The following is a 25,984-nucleotide window of genomic DNA, read 5'->3' as shown; positions in this document are numbered from 1 at the left end:
TTCCAGGACAGCCAGGGCTACACAGAGAAACCCTGCCTCGAAAAACCAAAAAAAAAAAAAAAAAAAAAGAACTGAACTCCAGTCATTTGAAAAAAGCAAGTGTTCGCAAGCAGTGAGCCATGTCTCATGCCACACGGTTTAAAGTAGGAAGACTATCTGAGTATTTGGATATGTAAGTGTAAATGTCTTTTGTATTTACTTTTATTGTCATGTATGTCTGTGCGACATGAGTGCAGGTGCCCACGGAGGCCAGAAGGGTTAGATCCCTGGAGTTGGAGTGACAGGGGACTAGAATACTGATGACACTGGACTCTGGTTATGGAAGAACGGCAAGTATTCTTAAGTGCTGAGCCATCTCTCCAGCCCCAGTGTGAGTGATTTTGTTGTTGTTAGTGCCCTAATTTAGGTTCTGTGTATGAGGATTTTGTTTTTTGTTTCTGGCTTGAATGTATGTATGTGTATCCTGTGCATGCCGCAGGCCCACAGAGTTTAGAAGAGGGCTTCAGATTCTCTGGGACTGAAGTTATGGATGGTTTTTAGCCAAAATGTGGGTGCTGGGAACTGAGCCTGGGTCCTCTGTAAGAGCAACAATTAATTAGTCTTAACTTCTGAGCCATCTTCATCTTTATTCCCCCAATGTTGTGGATGGTTTTGGTTAGAAGTTGTACTTGGCTTGAATTTTTTTCCCCCTCCAGTTTTTTGTTTTGTTTTGTTTGAGACAGGATCTCACAATGAAGCCCTGGCTGTCCTGGAACTTGCTGTGTGTATCAGGATGACCTCAAACTCACAGAGAGAGATCTACCTGCCTGTGGGATTGAAGGCATGAGTCACTACTCCTGTCTTGGCTTCTATCGCTGAAAGTGCTTTTGCAGAAGATTGGTTCTCCTGTTGTTGTTTTACCTACAGCATTCTGCCTCTTTCTTGGTTTCTGTAGACTGTAGGACTGAGAGGGTAACTGTCATGGGCCAGGGTAGTAAGAGCAACGCTAATGGCTTCTGGGAGTCAGCAAAGGGTGTTGTGAAGTCTATCATTTTGCCTCTTGTTTATATTTTTATTTTAATGCACAAACTGTTAAATTCCTGAATATATGCAAACTCAGAAATGTGCCCCAAATCAAGGAGAGGCTAAAAGACAAGTTTGGTGCGCTACTTAAATTGGAATGCAGCATCGATTCACCAGTGCAGTCTTACTGCTGGTCAGAGAGGGGTGTGTGTGTGTTATACCCTAAGCTGGCTTTGAACTCCTGATCCTCTTAAGTCTAAGCTTCTCCTGATGTGCTCCACCTGACTTGCTGTTATAGCTTCCTGAGTCACTACAACTGCAGGTTGATGCCATTGTTCCTAGCTACCACTGTGTCTTCCTCTCAGTTCTTCAAGAGAGGTTGTATGGAAATGGGAGGGGAACTATATACATCAGAGGCTTATCATTGGTAGTTGGGAGGGCCCTTCACCAACATTTTATGAGACGGGTTTTATCTCTATAGGTAAGAGTATTGAGGCCCAGAGGTTGAGTTTATTCAAGGTAAATGACTGACACAGGATATTTTGATATGGTTGGTTGATAGAACCTTACCAAATACTAAAACCTAAGTTTAGTCTTTGTCTTATCTCCTAAGCAATTCCTAAGCAAACCCATGAATTTCTTAATCGCACGTAGTGCCTTGTTGGCTGCACTTTAGTCTAATAGACCTTTGTATTCTTCATAGTCTTCAGGTAAGTCCCAACTCATTGGTACCTTAGGACTGTTGAGGTAGGTGTCTTGTTGGCTATTCTGCTAATTTTACAGACCGGACTTTGCCCTGTGATTTCAGCCCTCAGCATGAATATCACCTAGTAGAGTCCTGTCTTCTGTTTTAAAGCAGCCACCCAGCACTTTGTTATATTACCCTACTTAACTCTGCACAGAGCCTGGTATTTCGTTTGTTGACAACCTTTCTTCCCACCCCCTGCCTGATAACTTCTGTCAGATTCAGGGACCTTTCTTTGCATTTCATTTCCCAGAATGACATATATATTGAGAAAAATTGAAACCATCAGACTCAGTTTAATTCTTCTTATTGTTTTACTAGAAACGTGTTATTGTTCTCGTTCTTTGTTGTTAGTGTGAAACATGTACAGCTTCCTCTGAAAATAAAAACCTGGTCAGGGGATGGCTCAGTTGATAGTGCTTGTCTAGTGTCTATGATGTTTCAGGTTCTATCCCTAATAGTGCATAAGAAAGCACACAGGGAGTGGGGTTACATGCCTGTAATGGTTGCCAGACCAGGATGAGACCTTGTCTTAATAAACACAAAGCTTTCAATCACAAGCTTTTGTGGTCTTTGAATCCTTTTCTTCAATTGGCACATAAAAAGAATACATATTTATGGCATATACTAAGTTCCCGGTTGCTTGGTATCAGTTTTCTCTCTACCCAAGATGCACTATACTTTAGGGTGCTACCATGTAACAGTTTTTATTATTATAAAGTATATTTTGAGTTATAGCATCAAATTTACAATGAGATTTTGGAATGTAACATAACTTGGGAATCATTTGTTTTGTTAATATGAAATTTTAATTATTGAGCTTAGAATATGTGATGTTCCTTTTTTTTTTTTTTTTTTGGTTTTTCGAGACAGGGTTTCTCTATAGCCCTGGCTGTCCTGGAACTCCCTCTGTAGGTAGACCAGGCTGGCCTCGAACCCAGAAATCCGCCTGCCTCTGCCTCCTGAGTGCTGGGATTAAAGGTGTGCACCACCACGCCCGGCTTATGTGATGTTCTGAATGGAGCCTTTTTTCTTGGCTAAGGTGCTTCCTTTTTTTAGTACCTCATTGGATGAACAGCTTCCAGAAGTAATGTTAAAATATTTATGCATCCAGCTGGAAGTGGTAGCATATGCCTTTAATCCCATCGAAAGATAGAGAGAGGCTGGTGGATCTCCACGTTAGTTCAAGACCAGCCAAGGCTACACACAGAAACCCTGTTGGAAAAAAATAAAAGAAAAAATATTTATGCATCAAGTATTTTTGATGATTTAGCTTATCTTTATTTGCTAGACTTAGGGCTATTTTCCAAGAGTATATCAGAAATGATCTACTGCTATATATTTAATATACATATTAAAGTAAAGTTTTAGAGCCTATGAATTGTGTTTTCACTTGAAGAATCCATGATGGTTGGCTATTACATTGGATTTTCGCAGTTTGTGTGTTTTTGTGGAGTCAGCATTTTTATGTAGCCCAGGTTGGCAGGGAATCAGTTGCTCCTTCCTGCCTCTGAGTATTGGCATCACCTTGGGAGTACTATAGGTGTGTGCTGTCACACCTAGCACTGGGTCTGCTTTAAGGAAGCATGGCTAAGCATGTGTATCACCTTGATACTTGTAGTCATGAAGAGTTGAAAACAACATAATTCAAGTAAAGTGGATAGCTAACATATACTTATTGAAGGAATAGTTTCGACATCACAGAAGTGTTGATAGCATGCGCTGGGACGCAGGTGCTCTGTCAGTGAGCTTGAGCTCTGCCCCAGTGTAGAGCTTCCTCTTCCTCCTTTCTCTCTTCACCCCTTATTCTCGCTCTTCCCCTTTCTTTTTGTTTCTTGAGACAGTCTTATGTATCCCAGACTGGCCTTGAACTCTTGATCCATCTACCTCCACTTCCCGAGTGCTGAGTTTATAGGAGTGTGCCATTACATCCAGATAGTAATCCAGATATTTACTTTAACATAATCCAGATATTTCCTTTTGTAGTTTAATAATTTCAACACTCAGTAGTTAGTTCTCTGTATTGATTGTAGTTTTTATTTGGTTGTTTGGTTTGGTTTGGTAGTTGTTGTTTTAGTGGTAATAGGGATGTAGGCTAACCATATATATGGGTCTTTTGGGATGAATCTTCATCCTTACTATGTTTTCTGGACAACTACATTTAGAAGCAGTATGGGACATTATCATTCCTTCTGGTCCAGACAGCTTTGTGGAGCCTGGCATCTCCGTGCGTATCTGAAGGTCCTGTCTTCTCATTTCTGGACCCACCTTGTTTAGACTATGCTTTGTGGTCCACGCAGGCCTCGAGCTTGAAGCAGGCCTGTGACAGATTTCTGACCTCCGCTGTTATAGACATAAGCCAGAGCTTTGCCAGAGCTTTTAAACTAGTCTGCTTCTAAGCAGCGACAATGAGAGCAAAGTTAGAAGATACAGAGCATTTATCTAGGCCAGTCAACCTGTGGGTTGTGATCTCTTTGAGGGCCACATAGATAGCCTACATATCAGATATTTACATTATGATTCATAACAGTGTCATTACAGTTATGAAATAGCAATGAAATAATTTTATGGTTGTGGGGGGTACCCACAACGTGAGGAACTTTAATAAAGGGTCACAGCATTAGGAAAGTTGAGAACCATTGATTTAGGCAGTAAGAAAATTTAAGGTCAAGTTCTGAAAGATGAAGCAAGCTCTAAGAACTGAGTCGTACGTTGATGAGGAAAAACATAGGAAAGGGCCTGGGAAGCACTGGGTTGGCTCCCACGAGGCCTGAATTTTAGGAATAAGAATGAAACAGAAGTTGATCGGTTTTTATAGGGAAGGAAATCTAGCCTTTAACCTGTTAATCTGCATTGGATTAAGATGTTCTAGGATAGCCTGGCAGTGGTGGCTCATGACTTTAATCCCAGCACTTGGGAGGCAGAGGCAGGTGGATTTTTGAGTTTGAGGCCAGCCTGGTCTACAGAGTGAGTCCTAGGACAGCCAGGGAGAAACCCTGTCTCAAAAACCTGAAAGAAAAGACCCCCCCCCCAAAAAAAAAACCCGAAAACTAAGTTGCAAGGCTTTGTGCGTATGTATACCTAAGCCTTGTACATACTGAACAAGTGTTTTACCACTGAACTGTGTCCCCAGCACTAAATTGATTTTTTTTTTTAATAAGAATGGTGAAGCGCTATAGGATTCTAGATCTAAAGACACAGAGACTGATTATTAACTGTTCATGGGTACTTAGCCAGATAGCGTGGTGTAGGTAAAGGCACTCGATGTCAAGCCTGATAACTTGAGCTGAAGACTTGGGTCCCTGAGACCGACATGATGTGGAGAGCCTGCAGTCTTTTTTTTTTTTTTTTTTTTTGGTTTTTCGAGAGAGGGTTTCTCTGTGTAGCCTTGGCTGTCCTGGCACTCACTTTGTAGACCAGGCTGGCCTCGAACTCAGAAATCCGCCTGCCTCTGCCTCCGGAGTGCTGGGATTAAAGGCATGCGCCACCACGCCCGGCTTTGAGCCTGCAGTCTTGAAGGTTGTTCTCTGACCTCCACAAACATGCTATGACATGTATGTGCCTTCAAACCCTAATGTAATAGAAAACTTTAAATCAGTGGGTAGATTTAGGAGCATAATTTAGGTTGAAGAAAGAGGTAGAACATGTCTAGAAAAATTCCACACTGCCGGACATGGTGGCGCACGCCTTTAATCCCAGAATTTGGGAGGCAGAAGCAGGCAAATTTCTGAGTTCGTGGCCAGCCTGGTCTACAGAGTGAGTTCCAGGACAGCCAGGGCTGCGGAGAAACCCTGTTTTTTTTTGGGGGGGGGGGGAAGAAAAAGAAAAAAAGAAAAATTCCACACTGAGGTGTCAACAAAGAGACGGGATGGATGTAGACATCATTCAAGTCCATTTCAAGTCTGAGAAAGAGTAGGCAGAAAAAGTTTTTAACAAGAAGCTGTCTGAGAAGTCTCTAATAAAAACCACAAAACTACAAATTAAGGAAGCTTTATCAGCATCAAGCAGAAAAATACAAAGCAAACACTAGCTATTACACTCTACTGTAGCACTTAGCACTGCTGAGTGCTGTTGTGGGATCTGTTTCATCCCTAGGGAAACATGCACAAGCATCTACTCATTCCAAATGGGCACTGGCAAAGTCCAACGTGGTGAACCAATGGGTTGGTGTGCATTTAATTTTAACTACGTGTATTTTAACTACGTGTTTTGCTGGCATGTATATCTGTGCACCACTTGTGTGTTTGGTGCCCATGGAGGCTGAAGAGGGCACCCACAGGAACTGGAGTTACAGATGATTATGAGCTGCTATGTGGGTCCTGGGAGTCTAAAGGGAGATTCTCTAGAAGAGCAACTGGTGCTCTTAACCATTGAGCCATCTTTTTAGTCCCAAAGAAGTAAATTTCATTGGAGTCACAAGACTGTGGGTGAAGGATTGCTTACAGAAGCAGAAATGACGCAAAGATAGCTGTATCACCAAAGCCCACCCCAGCGTGGGTGGCAGCTTACAAAATCTGGAAACCTGCAGACAGCTTATCAGATTGGAGAATATTTCTTCTAGGTAGCTCAATTGGTTGGTCTCTGCCTCTTGTAGGCATCTCTTGGCAGTTTATTTATGCTGAGGAGGGAGGACCCAGTAAATCTGGTCAGTTTCAGAGACTTCCTGAAGTCTTTGAGTTTCCTTCTTATATTTAGTAACTTTGTTTTAGTTGTGTGTGTGTGTGTGTTTTTTTTTGAGGTGCTAACTCAGGAAAGCCTAACTTGAGATATTCCCGTTTCTGCTTTGTGTGTGAAGGTCAGCAGACAACCTATGGGAATTGGTTCTTCTATGTGTGTTCTGGAAATGGAACTTAGGCTGTCAGGCTTGAGGGCAAGAGCTAATACCTGCAGAGCAGTCTTGTAGGCTCTAGATGGCCATTCTTTGGATATTAATATGATCATATACATATGCATATGTACATATATATGTAGGTATAGTGCATAAATTTTTTTTTGTTGTCTTTAGTTAGCAGAACGGGTTTCATTGACATTTTCTGTAGGCATAAATTTTTTGCAACCTACTTTTAATAAGGGTTTGACCTCTTCTCTAGCCCACCACCAAGCAGAGGTAATAGAAAAGTTATCAAGATATGGGGGAGGACTGGAGAGATGGCTCAGTGGTTAAGAGCCCTGACTGCTCTTCCAGAGGTCCTGAGTTCAATTCCCAGAAACCACATGGTGGCTCACAACCATCTACAATGGGGTCTGATGCCCTCTTCTAGTGTGTCTGAAGAGAGCAATGGTGAGTAAATAAAAAAGATATGGGGGAAGTGGACCTGTTCAGCAATAGTTCTTTGGGGGGTGAGCTCCATCCTCTTTGGTAGCAGCTCAGTCCTGTAGCAAACACCAAATATGACTCAGCAGCTACAGTCCAGCCCTCTAGGCAGGCAGACACCACGCACAAACTAGCAGCTGTAGTTCAATCCTGAGGAAACCGTAAGGTTCACCAATCGGCCTGAGGTGAGGCTGTGAAAGCAGCAAGCTGCCACAGGAACCTCATGAGCAATTCCTTGGTAAGTTTCCCTCTGGCATCACCAGTAGTGGATATCAACAACCCCATGTAAGGGAAACCAATACATGTGTGTTGTTAGGGAAGAATAGAGAGGCGGAGCTCAGTGCTCGTCTCCCACTGTGTGGGGTCATATATGTACTCCTTCATCAAGCGTCCTTTAACGTGTTTGCTATATCCAAACATCCTTTCAGCTTCAGGAAAACATTCTTTCCGTATTTGCTCCAGCAAAACCTCCTTTCACCTGTGTGCCCCAGCAAACCATCATTTGATATCCAGAGAACTAGAAGTTCCCACTTAATCTTCATTGTGTGGTTTTCTTGTTTAGGCCAATTTTGAGAGAGGCATTCATGATGCAGTTAGGATAATGCATTCTCATTGCTAAATAGTACTCTATTGTAGTAAATATACCATAATGTATGTGTCTATAATACACGTGTGTGGTCATGAGGATGGCACCCATGCTCTATGTTGATATGTGGGTTGTTCCAGTTTTTGGGTTTGTTTGTTTGTTTGGTTGGTTGGTTTTTGGTTTTTCAAGACAGGGTTTCTCTGTGTAGCCCTGGCTGTCCTGGCACTCACTTTGTAGACCAGGCTGGCCTCAAACTCAGAAATCCGCCTGCCTCTGCCTCCCGAGTGCTGGGACGAAAGGCGTGCGCCACCACGCCCGGCTTAATTTTTATTTTTTAGATAGGGTTTTCTTACGGAGCCTGCTGACTGCTGCTGATCTTCCTACAGCAATGCCCTAAGTGCTGGGATTTATAGCCTTGTACCAACATGTCTAGCTTTCTTGTTACACAGAAGTTACTTCTTTTTCTTTGCCTCTCCCCACTTCTGAAGTAGTAGAATTTAGATAATATTTTCCTTTATGGCTTATGGTTTTCATGATTCTTTTTAAGGAAAGCCTTTTTTAAATTTTAATTTAATTTAATTTTTACCATGGTCATGAAGCTAGTTTCCATGTACTGTAAAGCTCTCTAGACTTGCCCTCCCCATTCAGTGACCCATTACAGATATTCGGTTATTCTGACAATTTTTTTTTTTTTTAACACACAACACTTCCTTGATACAAATGGACAATCTGTGCACAGTCTGCCTGTGTGGTCTCTTTCTAAACTTTTGTCTAGTATTGTCTTTTTCAGACACAGGAAATACTGGTATAAAAAGCACAGATTAGTCAATAGGAATAGGTACAAATCACCAGTTTTTGTAAGAAATAGAAGATGGACCACTTAGAAGTAAAGATTGTTATGTTGTATTTATAGTATAGATTTAATTGCTGACTTTGGTGGCACACTGAGGTAATCCTGACACTTGAGAGATGAAGGCAAGGAGGATAGAGGATAGCCTCTGCTACAAGAGACCTCCAAACAGCAGAAGCAGGAGCTGGAGTGAGGGCTTAGGGGTTAGAAGCAGAGGCTGCTCTATTGGACCTGGGTCTGATTCCCAGCACCCACATGTTGACTGTAACTCCAGTTCCAGTGGACCTGACTTCCTCTTCTGGCATCCATGGGTACCAGTCACACATACTGTGCACAGACATACATGCAGGCAAAACACCCATACAGGTAACATAAAAGTAAAGTGATTTTAAAGAAATCCAAAAACAAGCAAAATTTAGTTTTAAAAGAAGCCTACCTACTTAAAATATAAGATCTCAGAAAATTGGGCTGGCAAGATGACTCAGCGGGTAAGAGCACTGACTGCTCTTCCAGAGGTCCTGAGTTCAAATCCCAGCAACCACATAGTGGCTCACAACCACCCATAACGTGATCTGATGCCCTCTTCTGGTGGCGTCTGAAGACAGCTACAGTGTACTTATGTAAAATAAATCTTTTTAAAAAAAATCTCAGAAAATTTGAAAATAAAAGATGGGAAAAAGAAGCAGAATCTGAGACTTGGGGATTTACTGAGTATGGTCCAGCAAAGTGACTCCTAACTGGCTATGACTCTACTCCTCGGCTCTCTTCTGGATTCTGCACTCATATGAACATGCTCTAACAACATGCACACGTTCCATCCCATGCACACACATACATGTAACTTAAGTAATTCAGGAAGCACCTATCTTTGTAGGAGGACCATTAGCACAGAATAATTGCCCATGGCACTGGGTTACAGATAATTTCTTAGCCTCATTTATCTTTCATATTTATGCAAACAGTACATATTTTATAGCTCATAACTTAACAGGAAAGTTGTCCTTAAGGTTCTGAGTAACAGTCTTTTTTTTCCCTTTGTTGCAGGTGGTGCGGTTGTGTCAAAACCCAAAGCTGGCGCTCAAGAACAGCCCGCCTTATATCTTAGACCTGCTGCCTGACACCTACCAGCACCTCCGCACTGTCTTGTCAAGATATGAGGGGAAGATGGAGACACTTGGAGAAAATGAGTATTTCAGAGTGTTCATGGAAAATTTGATGAAGAAAACTAAGCAGACTATCAGCCTTTTCAAGGAGGGAAAAGAAAGGATGTATGAGGAGAATTCCCAGCCTAGGTAATGGAGACATACTACACAAATATTAACTCAGGTCTGTGGCTGTCAGAATGGGATTGCTAGTAATAGTTGAGCTGCTTTGAATTTTATTTTAACGGGAATAGAAAGCTCACATTTGATAGAAAGGGTCTTGGTAAACAGTTGACCATCATTGGGTCAGGTAGATTTATCTGTGAAAGAAAGAGTGATTTACACTCCTGAGAAAGGTTGCAGGCAGTAGACCTTGAAATCCCGAAAGATAACCGACGTTTGTGGGTAGATGAGCATTTGAAAGAGGCTAAGCTGAGGTTGAGGAGAAAAGATCAGATCTCTGCAGAAGCCGCAGCAGCTTGATAAATCACAAGTGTCAGATAAGAGTAAAAAAAGCCAGTGCTTGATTCCTTTTTGTTTTTAAGTGTATGGTGTGTGTGTGTGTGTGTGTGTATAATATATGGGTAAGGATTCTTTCTCTCCACCATGTGGGTTTTGAGTCTTGAACTCAGATCAGCAGCCTTGGCAGCAAACACCTTTACCTGCTGAGCTGTTCCTTAAATAAAGCAAATTGAACTGATACTCTAAGTATTTTTTAACTAGAACAGAGGCACACCCACCATGCCTTCCCTCCCTTGCTGTTGAGGATGGACCCAGGGCTTCACACATGCTCTGTAGCTGCCCTATCATCAAATACAGTTAGATTACTTGGCCTGTTACTACCTTGCCTGTGTAAACACCTACCAGGAAAGAATTAACTAGCTCGTGGGTTCTGTCCAGTTGAAATATGGTATAATATGTCAAGGATTTAATAGAGATATGTAATGTAGTTTGGCCTATTGGATGGCATCAGAAGTGAGACAGGAAATATTAATCTGAGCTAGCTTTTGAAGGATAAGTAGGAATAGTCGTATGTCAGATGTTCTGTACATCAGATAGTTACATTAGGACTTACAACAGTAGCAAAATTATAGCTACAGAGTAGCAATGAAATAATTTTTTAATTTAATTTTATTTGCAATTCATTTTTTACAGCAATGAAATAATTTTATACTTGGGGGTTACCACAACATGAGGAACTATATTAAAGGGTGACAGCATTAGGAAGTTGAGAACCACTGATGTAGGCAGAGAAGTCAGCCTTTAACATGCTAGAAAGAACCTGCTGCTGACTGTGTGTTCAAAGAATGTGGGAAGTCTGGTTTGGCTGGAGTTACAGGAGGTGGATGAGGGGAAGTACAAGGGAGTCAGAGTGTAAAGATTGCTTTAACTCTAGACTGTCTCTTAGATAATCAGTCCCTACCACAGTTCCTACTTTTACAAAAAAAAAGCACTCAATTATATATATATATTGGGACTGAGTTGGGCTCTTGCTCTATTGTTCTTTCCCTCCCCAAGCAACTGAAAATATACGCGTGCCACTGTAGCCATCTGAGTATGTTTACATTTTTTTAAATGCATTTATTTTTATGTGTACGTGCAGGTGCACATGTAAGCATGCATGGTGTAGTGTGTCTGTGTGTAGACTGGAGAACATTGCTGGGGTTGGTTCTCTGCTGACCCCAGGTGGATTCCCGGGATTAAACTCAGGTCATCAACTAGGCAACAAACCATGAAGCTTCGTGGCAAGCTCCTTCGTTACCCACTGAGCCAACCTGGCAGCCCTGAGAGCATTTTTTATAATAAAATGGAAGCTGCCTTTTCCTTTCTTCTTAGAGCATACTTAACAGGGCTTGGTATGCTTCCTTTAATAACTGTCTTAGAGTTTCATTGCTGTGCAGAGACATTATGACCACAGCATATATTTTATGTAGGAAAATATTTAAGTGGGGCTGGCTTACAGGTTCAGAGGTTTAGTCCATTAATGCTGTGGTGGGAAGCGTGGCAGCGTGCAGGCAGCATGGTGCAAGAGAAGGAGCTGAGAGTTCTCCGTCCAGGTTGTCAGGCTGAATGTAAATGCTGCACTGGCCTGACTAGAATTCAAAGCCCACCCCCCTAGTGACTCTCTTCCTCCAACAAAGCCACACCCCCTCTGACAAGGCCACACCTCTTAATAGTGCCACTCCCTGTGAGCCTATGGGGGCCATTTTCTCTCAAATCACCACAATGACTGAGAGCCAGTATAGTATAGTGGCTAAGTAGTTAAACTCTAAAGCCAACCTGTAGGTTTTTAATCTTTTCTTAGCCGCTTTTTTAGCTATGTTATTTCTATTTCCTCATCCAGTGAATGAAATAATAATGTTTTCATTGTGGGTTGTTGGGAGTTCTTTCTTCTACATTTTTGGAGAAGGTTCTCATGTATCCCAGGCAGGCCTTGAACTCACCACAGAGTGGAGAATGACTTGACCATCTCTGATGCTTCTGTCTCTGCCTCCTGAGTTCTGGAGTCACAGGCATGCAGCCTCACACCATGTCTGTGTGGTGCTGGGGATCCAGCCAAGGGCTCAGTGCATGCACTCTACCTACCAACGAGCCACATCCTCAACCCCAGCTTTTATTGTCTTAATTATGGATTTTATCATAGAGTCAACATAGATCATTATATTGGGTTGTATATCATTAATACACAACTCTACATGAAGCATATAATTTGACATGGCTAAAATAAGTAGTTTCATATGCATTTGCAATGACTAAATGTAAATGTATACTATATAACAAAAGTATATTAATTGTTCTTATCCAAATTGGACAACTTTTATAAGTGAGTACCTTTACTGTTTCTATTCATTCCTGTCTCAATTCCAAAATATGAGTCATGGGCCTCTGGTTTATGTTCTGACTGCTACAGACTTCTTTGGTTTGGTTTTCATCTATTCTGTGTATGAGTGTTTTGCATACTATAGGTATGCATTGCCCACAATGGCCAGAAGAGGATGTTGCACTCGCCTCTGGAATTGGAGCTACAGATGTGAGCCACCATGTGTTGGGACTTGGACCCATGTCCTCTGGAAGGACAGCCAGTGCTCTTAGCCACTGAGCCCTCTCTCCAGCCCCAGACTTTTAAAAAGAAAATTATACACATTTTATTCATACACTACAAAGCTTTGTGATGATTACTTTTTCGTTACATAAGCTAGAGTCATCTGTTTGGAATGAGGGAACCTCAGTTAAGAAAATTGTCTCAATCAGCTAGGCTGGCTCTGGAGTATTTTCTTGATTAATGATTGATGTGGGAAGGCCCTACCTACTTTGGTCAGTACCACTCCTAGGCAGATGGTCCTGAATTGGTTTTGTTTTTGTTTTAAAACAAAAACAAAAAACAAAAAAGCTAGCTGAGCTAGCCAGTAAGCAGCACTCACCCCTGGCCTCTTCAGATCCTGCCTTTGAGTCCTGTCCTGACTTCTCTCAGTGATGGACTGTAACTGTGATTCGGAACCGTCCTAATGTTTCAGCCTTTAATACATTTGCTCATGTTGTGGAGAACCCCCTCCCCCCACACAAGCATAAAATTATTTTTGTTGCCATTTTATAACTGTAATTTTGCTATTGTCATGCCTTATAATATAAATATTTTTAGAGATAGTGGTTTGTCAAAATGGTCATGACCCACAGGTTGAGAACTACTGGACTATAAACACTTTACAGAGATCCTCCTGCTTCTGGCTCCTAGGTGCTGGGATCAAGGGTGTGTGCCACTGTGCCTGGCTTTTTTCTTTTCTTTTTCATCATCACAGCAGTAGAAAGCAAAACAAGAGAGCTCTTTTAAAGTATACCATTTGGTTGTATTTATAAAGTCATACAGCTGCGACAACAATTTAACTGTGGAACATTTTCAGTGCTCCAAAAGAAATCCTATAGCCATTAGCAATCGCTTTGTCAAGCTTGCTTCTAGCCCAGTCACTAATGTTTATTTTCTGTATCTGGAGATTGGACTGATGAAGACATTTTATATAAAATACATTTCGTGTAAGTGGAGCTGTATAAGGTGTATGACCATCACTTAGTGGCTGCTTTCTTTAATTCAGTGTGGTTTTACAACTTGTCCATATTTATAGTATGCATCCATACTTTCCTCTTGGGGTGGGGAGGGAAGCTAGCTGAGACAGGTGCACACTGTAGCCTGCGTTGTCCCAGAACTTGCCATGCAGCCCAGGTTGGTCCTGAGTGTTCAAGTCAAGTCCCCCACAGCCTCATTAAGGACTGGGACTTCAGGTGTGACCTCCTATACCTACTACTCCATTCATCTTGATAGTTAATTTCGATCTGTTTGAACATTTTGTTTATAGTTATTTGAGTTTAGACCTTTTAGCTATTATAAGTATTATTTCTATGAACACTTGTGTACAGATTTTTGCATGCTATTTTCAGTTCTCTTTGCTACATCCTGGAAGGGGAATTGCTGAGTTATAGAGCAACTAGTTTTTAACTTTTTGAGGAAGCTTCAGACTGTTTACACAGTGGCCTCTGTGGCACGCACTCTGCTAGCAGTGGACTAAGGTTCTGAGGGCTCACCAGCACTTGCTGCCTGTAGCCATTCTCCAGGGTGGAAAACGGTATCTGGGGGTTTTCAAGACATTTCCATAGTGAGTCATCTTCTCATGGGCCTGCGGATCTCTGAAGAAAGACCTAGTCAAATCCTTTGCCTTTTTTTAATTTAAAATTTAGTTTGCTTTTATTTATGTATATGTGCATATTATGTGTGCTGTGGAGGGAGTTGGGTTCTCTTGAGCTAGAGTTGTGAGGCATCTTGATGTGGCTGACCAAACTCAGGTCCTCTGGATGAGCAGGAAGTGCCATTAACCAAGGAGCTGTCTCTCCGACTCCCTGTTCTTTTGTTATTGTTGTCTTTTTTTTTGTTTGTTTGTTTTTGAGACATCCTAGAACTAAATATGTAGATGATGGTGACTTTGAACTCTTGATCTTCCTGCTCTACCTCCTACCTCCCAAGTTGTACAGTTAGAGGCATGCACCACTCCCCCCCAGCCTCCCAAGTTACTATCTTTTTGTTGTTTGCTTGTTTTGAGATGGGGTCTTCTATGTAGACCAAGCTGGCCTGAATGCTGGAATTAAAGGTGTAAGCCACCACATGCCTGACCTTAGCTCTTTGTTTTTATTGTTTTCAATACTGGAAACGTCATGGTTCGTAGGCCTTCTGCTCATTTTAAAATTGTGTCCATTTTATCCTATTGAACTGTAACTATTCTTTACATAATCTGCCTACTGAACTAGCATCCTATTATCTATACTGGGAGAAGTGATTTCTAAGGTTTCACTCTCATTCTGTATGTCTTTTCACCTTAGTACTATCTTCTGTGGAAACAAAATATTTAAGCTTTGATGGAGTCTAGTAGTACTTTTGTACTTTTAAGACTATGGCAAAGGCCAGACAAGTGTAGTGCTGCATGTTTACTGTCCAGCATTCTGGGAGCTGTAACAGGGGTATGACTATGAATTCAAAGCCAAACTGGACTTCGAGGACAGACTTTGCTACAGAGCCCTTGTCTCCAAACTCCTTCCCTCCATCTTACCTAATTCAAGGTTTCTCTGAGTTAACAGTCCTGGAACTGTATTTCATCTAGGCTGGCCGCAAACTCATAGAGACTCTCCTGACTCTGCCTTCTGAGCGCTGGCGTCAAGGGCTGTGTGTGTTGTTGTTTTCCCTTGTTTTTTCTTATTAGTTTTAGCGCTTGTGTTTGTTTGGTTATGAGTTCATATATTTATTGTTGGTTTTCCTTTATGAAGTAAAGGTCCAGATCCATTCCTGGCCTTTTCTTTTCTCTTCTCTTCTCTTCTCTTCTCTTCTCTTCTCTTCTCTTCTCTTCTCTTCTCTTCTCTTCTCTTCTCTTCTCTTCTCTTCTCTCCTCTCCTCTCCTCTCCTCTCCTCTCCTCTCCTCTCCTCTTCTCTTCTCTTCTCTTCTTTTGGTTTTTCGAGACAAGGTTTCTCTGTATAGCCCTGGCTGTCCTGGAACTCACTTTGTAGACCAGGCTGGCTTTGAACTCAGAAATCCACCTGCCTCTGCCTCCCGAGTGCTGGGATTAAAGGCATGTGCCACCACGCCCAGCTTCCTGGCCTTTTCTAATGCTGGCTTCTTACCAAAGAACTTCCTTACTGCACTGGGTCAGCAGCACCCTTAGTTATAGTCTCAGCTTTGGTGAACTATAGAGTAATTGATTAGGCCTGAATAGAAGCTGAAAGGGGCTGGTTACAGAGTGGAACTGGATTTAAAAACTGGCTCATATTCATTATAGATTATACTTTTCTGTTAAGTTATTCTTACCTTTTTGTGTTATCAAATTTTTGATTATCCTGTTATAATTTAGGAAAATTCAGACTTAACTAAAAGCTCATCTGCTAAGTACTCAGTAGAATCTAAGGTAGTGTTGAGTGCTTTGTGGTAGCACGTGTCCAGGAACAAGTTGGAGCGGGGTTGATAGAAGCTGGTTGACTGAAGAAGCAGCCTTTTCTTAATACTTTGCAAAGCAAGGTTTTGTTTTGTTTTTTTAAGACAGGGTCTTACTATATAGACCTTAGCTGGCCTGGAATTCACAGAGATCTGCCTGTTTCTGCCTCCTGAGCATTGAGATTAAACAAGTGTGCACCACATCTGGCTCAAAGCACACTCTTGACATTTTCCTCCAAAAAATGGTGATACTCCACAAACTGGATCATGTTTGCACACATATAGTCCTTTCTTAGAACATGTGCTAAATGCTACTGATAGATAGTGACAGTTATCTCAGTGTTCAAGAGTTAGCTTGGTGAGAAACGATTTCTAGTCATACTTGGAACATTTCTTGCATTTTGGAGAGGGGGAGGAACATGTGGCTGTCTTTTCAGTCGCAGAGAGAGATGATCATGAGCGGCTGTTAGTGGAAGGAACAGAAGTGGGCAGAATCTGTTGTTTTAAAGGGAGCATACCAGGTCTGGTGGCTTGGACAGGTGACTGAGTGGGAATAAAGGCATAGAACAGTGGAAGCCACTGAGGTTTCAAACAAGGGCAAAGCACGTGACCTTGCTGGTATTTGACAATGACAGTATCAGTTGCTGTCTGTAAGACAGATAAAGGTTTGTGGCTGTGGCAGTAATGGAAGTAGAGAAGGGAGGAGGAAGTTGAAAGAAAAACAGATAAGAAATGGATTAGAGCTAAAATTAGTAAGAATCGTTGACACATTGGGAAGTGGAGTGTAGAAAAAAGTGATGGAAGAATTGAAAGTGGCTTCTAGTTTCATTAACTCTGCTGCCCATGCTGTGTTTACTCTAGCAGAGAGCGCAGGCTGGAAGTACAGGAAGAAGCAAAGACTTTCATTTGGGGCATGTGTAAGTTTGATAAATGTGTTTGTTTGGCTTTTTTGAGACAGGGTCTCAATGTGTGTAGCATTGGTTGGCCTGGAATTCACAGAGACCCACCTGCCTTCGCCTCCCAAGAGCTGGGCTTACACTATCACATCTGGCCAAGATTTGAAATTTTATGAGCCATTTAAAGAGAGGTTAAATAAACAATTGGCAATGTGATTAGGATTTGGGCTCAGAGGGACGACTTAGAATAAAGAAAGAAGCTGGGTTCAGGGGTTTTTAGTCTTGAGAGCAGTCGGGCGTGGTGGCACACGCCTTTGATCCCAGCACTCGGGAGGCAGAAGCAGGCGGATTTCTGAGTTCGAGGCCAGCCTGGTCTACAGAGTGAGTTCCAGGACAGTCAGGGCTACACAGAGAAACCCTATCTCGAAAAACAAAAACAAAACAAAGTCGTGAGAGCAGTTTTATCTGAAAGAAGGAGCTGGAGAGGGGGCTCAGTTGGTCAAATTCAGTCCCCACTATCTATGGAAAGGGCCATGGAAAAGTCCTAGGGCTGGGAGGTGTAGACATTCAGGTCCTAATGAGAGACTGTCTCAAAACATAAGATGGATGAGCTGGGCATGGTGTTGAGTGCCTTTAATCACAATACTCAGGAGGGAGAGGCTCTCTGTAACCTGGAGGCCAGTATGGGCTACACAGTGAGACCTTGTCTCCAAAAAAGGAAGGAGGGAAGGAAAGGGGAAAGGAGAAGGAAATGGAAAGGAAGGGGAAGGTAAGGAAAAAGATAGAAAGATGTATGCCAAGGAACACTGTGGGGTTTGAGGTTGGTCACACACAGGCTTAAAGCATTTATATGAACCTAGATTCCTAGAGAGTAACTTGGCCAGAAAGCTCATGAAAGATAGGTGTGTCAGCTGGTAGGGAAATGTAAATCAAAACCACAGTGAGGCACTACTTCACACCCACTAGGAAGTGTATCATCAGAAAAGGAAAGTAATAGATACTGCTGAGGAGGTAAGAACTAGAATCATGCGTCATTAATGGATATGAAAAATTGCAACCATGTAGAAAAGTTTGGCATTTCTTCAAAAAGTTGAACAGAGAATTAGCATATCATCTTCTAGCTTTCTAAGACATATATTATTTCTAGAACTGTAAGCAGGAACTTGATCAGATATTTGTATATCCATGTTCATTGCAGAAGTGTTCATGACAAGCAGACGTGGGACACAGTCCACATTTCTCAGCAGATAAATGGACAAACGAAATGTTGGTGTACAGTTGCAGTTGCCTGGTGTTACCCAAGCCTCTGAAGTCAGCAGGCATTCACCGCAGCACTGTCAGAGCTAAGTTATGGAATGAGCTGAGGTGTCCAACAACAGGAAATAACAGAAGTGTGCCATTTGCACAGTGAAACCTTTTCAGCCATAAAGGAAAATGAAATTCTGTCATTTCAAGAAAAATGAATGCAAATGAAGGCAGTATTAGTCATAAGTGAGTTAAGCCAATCACAGAAACCCTTATGTATATCATTGTTTTCGCTTGTTTGTGGTTTCTAGATTTTTCTATAGTCAACATAAAGTCATGCACATAGATATTAAATGACAAAACTGTCTAGGGAAGTGGTGGGGACTAGTAGGGCTTAGAAAAAGGAGGGGTGTGAGTATGGAGAGGGGATATGTTTAACATATTGTATAGAACTCTAGGAAAATTAAATTTGTATTACTCTGTGTACACACACACCTCAGCAGTTGGTTCTTTCCTACCTTGTGGGGTCTAGAGATCTGAGGTCAAACTCAGGTCTTGTGCACAGGCATCTCTGTCCAAGCCATCTCACTGGCCTGGTAAGTTTCAATACTCATCTGTAAGAAGGGGTAGAATGCACATACAAGCTACAACACAGATTACTTGTGAAGACATTTTGCTGATTGAAATAAGCCAGATCTAGGGCCGGGCGTGGTGGCGCACGCCTTTAATCCCAGCACTTGGGAGGCAGAGGCAGGCGGATTTCTGAGTTCGAGGCCAGCCTGGTCTACAGAGTGAGTTCCAGGACAGCCAGGACTACACAGAGAAACCCTGTCTCGAAAAACCAAAAAAAAAAAAAAAAGAAAAAAAAAAAAAGAAATAAGCCAGATCTAAACGGATGTTTTATGATTTTACTTATGAGGTATTTAGACTGTGCAGCTTTATAAAGACAGGTATAATAGAGTTATTGGGAACTAAAAGGAGGGGGAAAGGTGGTTACTGCTTAATGGTCATATAGCCAGAATAGATGAGTTCTAGAAATGGTAGCATTGAGGCATGTTCCTGAAATTCTGGCATTTGCTGTGCTGAGACAGGAATATCACTGCAGATTCAAAGCCAGTGTGTGTTGCAAGGCTAGGGCCTATCTTAACAAACCAACTATTGCCATCATTGTAGCGCCCACCTGCAGTCTCAGCTCTCAGGAAGACCAGAGAAACTGAAGGTCATTCTCTACTAGATGGAAAGTTGTAGCCCGCCCTGGGACACATCATAACATGATGCTCTGTGTCAAAAAGATAAGGATGGGGTATATGGTCAAATGCATATATACAGATGTAAAATTTATCAAGAGTAAGCACTATTGAAGAAAAAGGGAATGTAAATAAATCTGGAAATGGATAGTGGTTATGGTGATATGATATTGTTGATGTTATGTGCTAGAAATGGCTTAAGTGATCTTAAGAAAAAAATGCCTTTTAAAAAAAGCTCGCATCACTGTTGCATTGCGTAAGTACTTTCCTAAGGTTGGCCATATTGCAACAGAACTTGGTGTTCTTCTCATTGTGTCACATAGAATGTCTAAAGAAACAAAGCACTTCACTGTGGATCTAACAGGAGTAATTATTAAAGACGTCTGCTTCACTAAGGAGATTCAGAAAGTGTGTGTGTGTGTGTGTGTGTATGTGTGTGTGTGTGTTTGTTTATAATGTGTATGTGTGGGTACATGTGCCATGGCTCATGTAATTTAAGTAAGCTGTAGGCATTGAACTTGTGTTGTCAAGGTTTAAGACGAGTACCTTTAATCACTGAGCCATATTGCAAGACTCTGTTAAGGGAATTCTTAAAGTGCAAGCAAGCAGTATTTGATTTTATTTTAAGTCATCATAAAGAATACAGCTGTGCCAGGCGTGGTGGCGCATGCCTTTAATCCCAGCACTCGAGAGGCAGAGGCAGGCGGATTTCTGAGTTCCAGGACAGCCAGGGCTACACAGAAAAACCCTGTCTCGAAAAACAAACAAACAAACAAACAAAAAAGAATACAGCTGTATTTTGACTGCATACATAGTTTGGTGTGTTGTCTTGATTGTGTCTGGAACCAGCAGTCTTGTCCACTGTTTCCTGGGCCATGAATGGGAATGTCACTAGAGTGGAAAAGGCATGTTGTGTGTAACATTATTATGGAGGTAATTTTAGTATTTCAGACTGTCTGAAAAGGCCCTGAGAACTATTGTATTCATATATTTCTAAATTAATTTATTGTAAGTTTGCACATACATGTCATGGCACACATGTGGAGGTGAGAAGGGCAGCTTGAAGGAGGTTTTGTCCCTTCATGTGGGTCTGAGGGGGCAAATGCTCGGTTGGTGGCAAGTGCTTCTCCCAGCACCAATCTGTCTCCTTAGCCCAAAACATAGCTTTGTAGTAGTGTTAACATTCTGTGGGAGCTTCCTCAAGTGCTGTTGAGATGCCAGTTTCACACTTGGGAAAGCTCCTGTCACTGTTTCTGTCTCTCCCATTTCTCCTTCAGGAGACTGCTTAATGTTCCACTGGACACCACGACTACATCGATCCCCTCCTCGGTATTTTAATTTCGAAAGTTTCTATTACTCTCTTCAGCTTATTGTTGTTTTCCACTAAAGCACTGGCTCTCAACCTGTGGGTCTCGGCCCTTCCACAAGGGTCACATATCAGATATTTACATTATGGAGCATAACACTATCAAAATTACAATTATGAAGTAGCAAGAAAATAATCTTAAGGTTGGGAGTTTCCACAACAGGAGAAACTGTATTAAAGAGTCACAGCATTAGGGAGGTTGGGAACCACTGCTCTAAAGTATTTGCTATTAATCTGCCCATTTATATTTTCATTTCTGAGACTGGAGAGATGGCTTAGTGGTTTAAGAAGACTGGCTGCTCTTTGAGAGAGCCAGGGTTTGATTACCAGCACACACATGGTGGCTCACAGCTATTTGCAACTCTAATTTCAGGGAACCCAGTGCATTCTTCTGGGCTCTGAGGGCACCAGGCCTGCATATGGTGCATAGGCATACATGCAGGCGAGACATCCATATACATAAAGTAGTAAATAAATGAGAAGCCTCTGTGGTTTATAGCACCAGCTGCTCTTCCAGACACCCTGGGTTCAGTTCTCAGCACCCACATGGCAGCTGTCTGTAACTCTGGTCTCAGAGGATCTGGCACCTTTCTCTGACCTCTGCCCCAGGCATACAAGGGCATACATGGAGGCAAAATACTCATACACATAAAAGTAAATAAAAGGACATTTCAGTGTCTTACTAAAAATAATAGAAAATTTCAGCTTTTGAGGTTGAATTATTTTAAATTTATATTATTACTGCATGTATGTAATATGAAGACATGCTTTGACACTCGTGAGAAATTGGAGGACAGCTTTGTGGAGTCAGCATTTTCCTTCTGCCTTTACATGAGAGTGAACTTGCCAGGCTTTCACCACAAGTGTCTTTACTTGCTGAGCCATCTCTCCAGGCCCTGAGTTTGAATCATTTTATATCTTCCAGGTACTTCCATGCATTTAACTTTTTATAACTTCCATAAACTCCAAATGTTGCCCCCCTTAAAAAAAAACATTTGATTTATTTTATGTGCATTGCATTGGTATTTTGCCTGTATGCATGTCTGTATGAGGATGCCTTGGAACTGGAGTTACAGACAGTGGTAAGCTGCCATGTGGGTGCTGGGAACTGAACCTGAGTTCTCTGGAAGAACAGCCAGTGAGTGCTCTTAACTGCTTAGGCATTTCTCTAGCCCCACCCCCTCCTCCTTCTCCTCTTCATCTTCTTCATTTCTTCTCTGTCTCTCTCTCTCTCTCTCTGTCTCTCTCAAGATAGGGTTTCTCTGTGTAGTGCTGGCTGTCCTGGTACTCACTCTGTAGACCTGGCTGGCCTTGAACTCAGAGATTAAAGGCGTGGGGCACCACTGCCTAGCTCTCTTTCTTTTCTTTTTGGTTTTTTTTTTTTTTTTTTTTTTTTTGAGTTTTTGTTTGTTTGGGAGGCAGGGCTTTTCTACATAGCCTGGAACCTACTGTATAGACTAGACCAGGCTGCTTTCAAACTTTGAGAGATCTGCCTGCCTCTGTCTCCTGAGTGCTGAGATGAAAGGTGTGCAGCACCACCACCAGCAGGCAACACCTTTGAAATGTCTGATTCAATATTAAAGTACAAAGACTGGGAGAAGTTAAAACATGCTCTAGTGGGCTTTTTAAAGGCATGTCTGCTGAACACAAGCATAGTCAGCTATGTATTTTACCATAGGAATGTGCAGTCACATAACAGTTCCAGTCAAGGTACTTCTGGTTAGAATACAGGCTTGATCAAGGCAGGTAGGAGAGACTCTGGAGATACTGTTCTGCTCACACAAATGCCAGTGATACTTTATAAAACCAGAGCACTGTAAAGAATCGAGCAGCGAATGTCAAGTAGAATGTGCCAAGGCTTTCTCTACTCACTCTGCTCTAATTGTGCCAGCTAAGAATTGCTCTGAACCCGTAATGCTTGTGAGGTCTACAACTGCATTTAAATGAGAGTGTGTTAAAGAAGCTGGTCACAGAAGGCCCTTGCCAGCCAGGCGGTATACAAAGCCAGCGAGGCTGCCGCTGCCCAGGATGCCTACTAGCAGGAGAGTTAGCAGCAGCTCCGCCTACCTTTTCACTTGTATTTGCCATGCACCGAATTTGAAAAAATTTCAGAAAGCTTAAGTCCAATGTATTAAATTACTAAGGAAATTGAATAAAAAGCTTTCACTGGTGGTTTTTCTTCCCCTTTTCTGTTAACTTTGCCTCTATTGCTTGTATATGCAAAACAGTCCTCCAGCCTAATGTCTAACACCAAGATGTATCTGGGTGGTTGCAATTTAAGTATTTAGATTTTATGTTCCTTAATTCATATCATTGTTGTTTTTAATGGTATTTTCTCTGGTTATTTATAGGAAATAGGTCTTCAGCAGTCTCTGTTAAGGTGGAGCAGATAATAATGAGGCCATTCTTTTTTTCCTGCTCTTAACTTCCATAAGCATGACTGAATGGCATCCTAGGAAAGGCAGCCTTCCTTCCCTTGCTGTTTGTGTTGACAGTAGCCTTAGTTCTCTTGTCATTAACTTTGGCCTAGATAAGGCTAAGTAACTATTTGTTAGTCACTGCATTAGGCGTCTGTAGATTTATCTCCCAGCAGGCCCCATTTCATACACAGTTTCAGTCCTTTTTACTCAGGAACACAGTGACAGGTTAGAAAGACATGACCCAGAGAGACGAGGTGAAGGCAGTGTAGAGGAAGAACTGGTGCCTGGCAGGGAAGCTGGATTGCCCGAATGGGAGTCCTCTGCCATGTACCTAGAGTCTGTGGAGGAGGGACTCTTCCCTCTGATGTGTGGGTGGGTGGGGGGTGGAGCTTTTGGGACACACACCCTGGGTCCTAGTTAGCTAACTGCCAAGTAACATAGACCATTTAATCAGATTCAAGACTTAGGGTGAGATAGATGGTGGTGGGCTATAACAAGGGTAATAATGGACTGACCTGAAGACAGCACAGAAAGATGAGGTTTTTCTCTGCTATAGTCTGTCTGTTTGTAAAGCTCAAGTGTCCATGTGGGGCTGGGTTATAGCTCAGTGGAGAGTGCTTGCCTAGCACACATAAAGCCTTAGGTTTCATCTGTCGTTAAAAACAAAAACACACCAGAAGTTCAAGATCATCTTTGGCTACATAGTGAGTTCCGGGCCATCTTGATGTAGTGATAAATTTCAAACAAACACATGAACCTAAACAACCATATTCTTTTTTTTTAACACCCCGTATTCTTGCATAAAACCTAATTTATAATTACATATTTTGTGATACTGATGTATATGTTTGTGTGTGTGTATGTGTGTGCATGTGCACGCATACTAAAGAGATAGAATGTTTGCCACATAAGCAGTGAAGATCCAAGTTTGATTTAGTGCCTACATAAATAGCCAGGTATGGCGCCTCATGTTTGTCATCAGGACTAGGAATACCAGTCTAGCCGAATTGGCCAGTGTAAGGTCCCAATGAAAGACCCTGTCTCAAACACAAGGTGAACAGCTCCTGGGGAGCAACCCTGTGATTGACCCTTGGCCTTCACACAAAAAAAATCTATGTTTTTACTATTTAACTAGATTAGTGATTAATAGTCACTTTAGCTTTACTGGGTTTAGGCAGTGCTACCAAGCTATACCTCCACTGTGCCTATGAGCATTCAGAAATTTTTAAAAAGTTGTATTGATAGATAAAGATAACATTTTTAAAAATGTACTGTATGAATATGATTATTTTTCTTGCATGTATATAAGCATACTGTGTACATACAGTGTCCACAGAGCCCCTGAAAATAACTTTTGTTTTGGTTTTTCGGGACAGGGTTTCTGAGTGTAACCACTCCTGGCTGTCCTGGACTCACTTTGTAAAAACTAGGCTGACCTCGAACTCATCGAGATCTATCTGCCTCTGCCTTCCAAGTGCTGGGATTAAAAGCATGTGCCACTATGCCTGGCTCTGAAGAGAACACATTCATGTTTCTTTGTTTCATATACTATGATTATGCAAGTAGTAAAATGAATAAACTTCATGCAGGATTAAAGTAGGCTGGCGGGGGGCGGGAAGCCGGCTCGGTGCTAGGAGCGCTAGTTGCTCTTCTAGAGGACCTGGCTTCATTCCCAGCACCCATATTGTGGCTCACCTGAAACTCTAGTTTCAGAAGATCTGACAAACGTTTCTGGCCTTCTCAGGCACTAAGCGTTCACATGGTATACAGAGATACATAGGCAAAACACCCATATAGAATAAAAATAAAATTTAAAAATTAAAATAAGCTTTTGCATGGAATATTCAGTACAAATTCCTTTGGAAAACTGTCACTAGCCAGGTGGTGGCCCTACATGCTTTTAATTCCAGCACTCCAGAGGCAGAGGCAGAGACTGACAGATCTCTGAGTTCAAGGCCAGCTTGATCTATGGTAAGTGGGTTTAGTTACTGTGTTTAGGAGCATTAGCTGTTGCTAGCAGTACCAACATTGCTTTCTTCTCCTGTTATCTCAGTCCAAGTTTACCTGTGAGTTATTGCCACGTCTTTGAGACCTTTCACAGAGAGCACCTTTAGATGTTACGTCTTCTCTCTATTCAAATACTGATGGCTATGGGCATGTGGTTTCTTCCTTAATTGTGTTAGTGTAATGATCGTCCGCTGTTGAAATTGACTCTTGCCCTGAACTTGTTCCTGCCTGGTTAGTTTGTGTGTTATGTTGTGTTTTGTTTGTTGTTACTGTTTTTAATCTATTAAATGGTATTAAAAGTCTACTATAAGTTCTGGTACCTAATAAGTCCTTTAAAAGTATTAGATTTTTTTTTTTTTTTTTTGCTTCCAAGCCCTTCCAGGGGACCTGGAACCCAACACCCATGTTTGGCTGCTCACAACTACTTGTAACTCCAGCTCCCAGGATTCCAATGTCTAGTTCTGGTCCTTGTGGGTACCAAAACATGGTACATACATACACTTAAATTAAAAATAAATATAAAGCTGGGTGTAGTGGTGCATGCCTTTAATCCCAGCACTCGGGAGGCAGAGGCAGGCGGATTTCTGAGTTTGAGTACAGCCTGGTCTACAGAGTGAGTTCCAGGACAGCCAGGGCTACACAGAGAAACCCTGTCTCGAAAAAAAAACCTAAATAAATAAATAAATGAACTTGTATCTGG

The 25,984-nt window shown here is 41.9% G+C and overlaps 1 protein-coding gene across 2 annotated transcripts in view; it reads left to right on the top strand.

Annotated features, from left to right (window-relative positions):
• Positions 1–25,984, top strand: part of Cbl (Cbl proto-oncogene) — an 82,267-nt gene that overhangs the window by 15,353 nt on the left and 40,930 nt on the right. For both annotated transcript variants that reach the window (XM_021171455.3, XM_021171454.3), the window contains exon 2: positions 9,542–9,789. In XM_021171455.3, coding sequence (XP_021027114.1) covers positions 9,542–9,789 — 248 coding nt within the window. The remainder of the gene's footprint in view (positions 1–9,541; positions 9,790–25,984) is intronic.

This window comes from Mus caroli, unplaced genomic scaffold (genome assembly GCF_978045245.1).
Source record: "Mus caroli unplaced genomic scaffold, Mus_caroli_1 scaffold_11, whole genome shotgun sequence".
In the NCBI taxonomy this organism is placed as follows: domain Eukaryota; kingdom Metazoa; phylum Chordata; class Mammalia; order Rodentia; family Muridae; genus Mus; species Mus caroli.
Note: the sequence above shows the minus strand (reverse complement) of the source record. Positions and strands in the feature narration are given on the sequence as shown.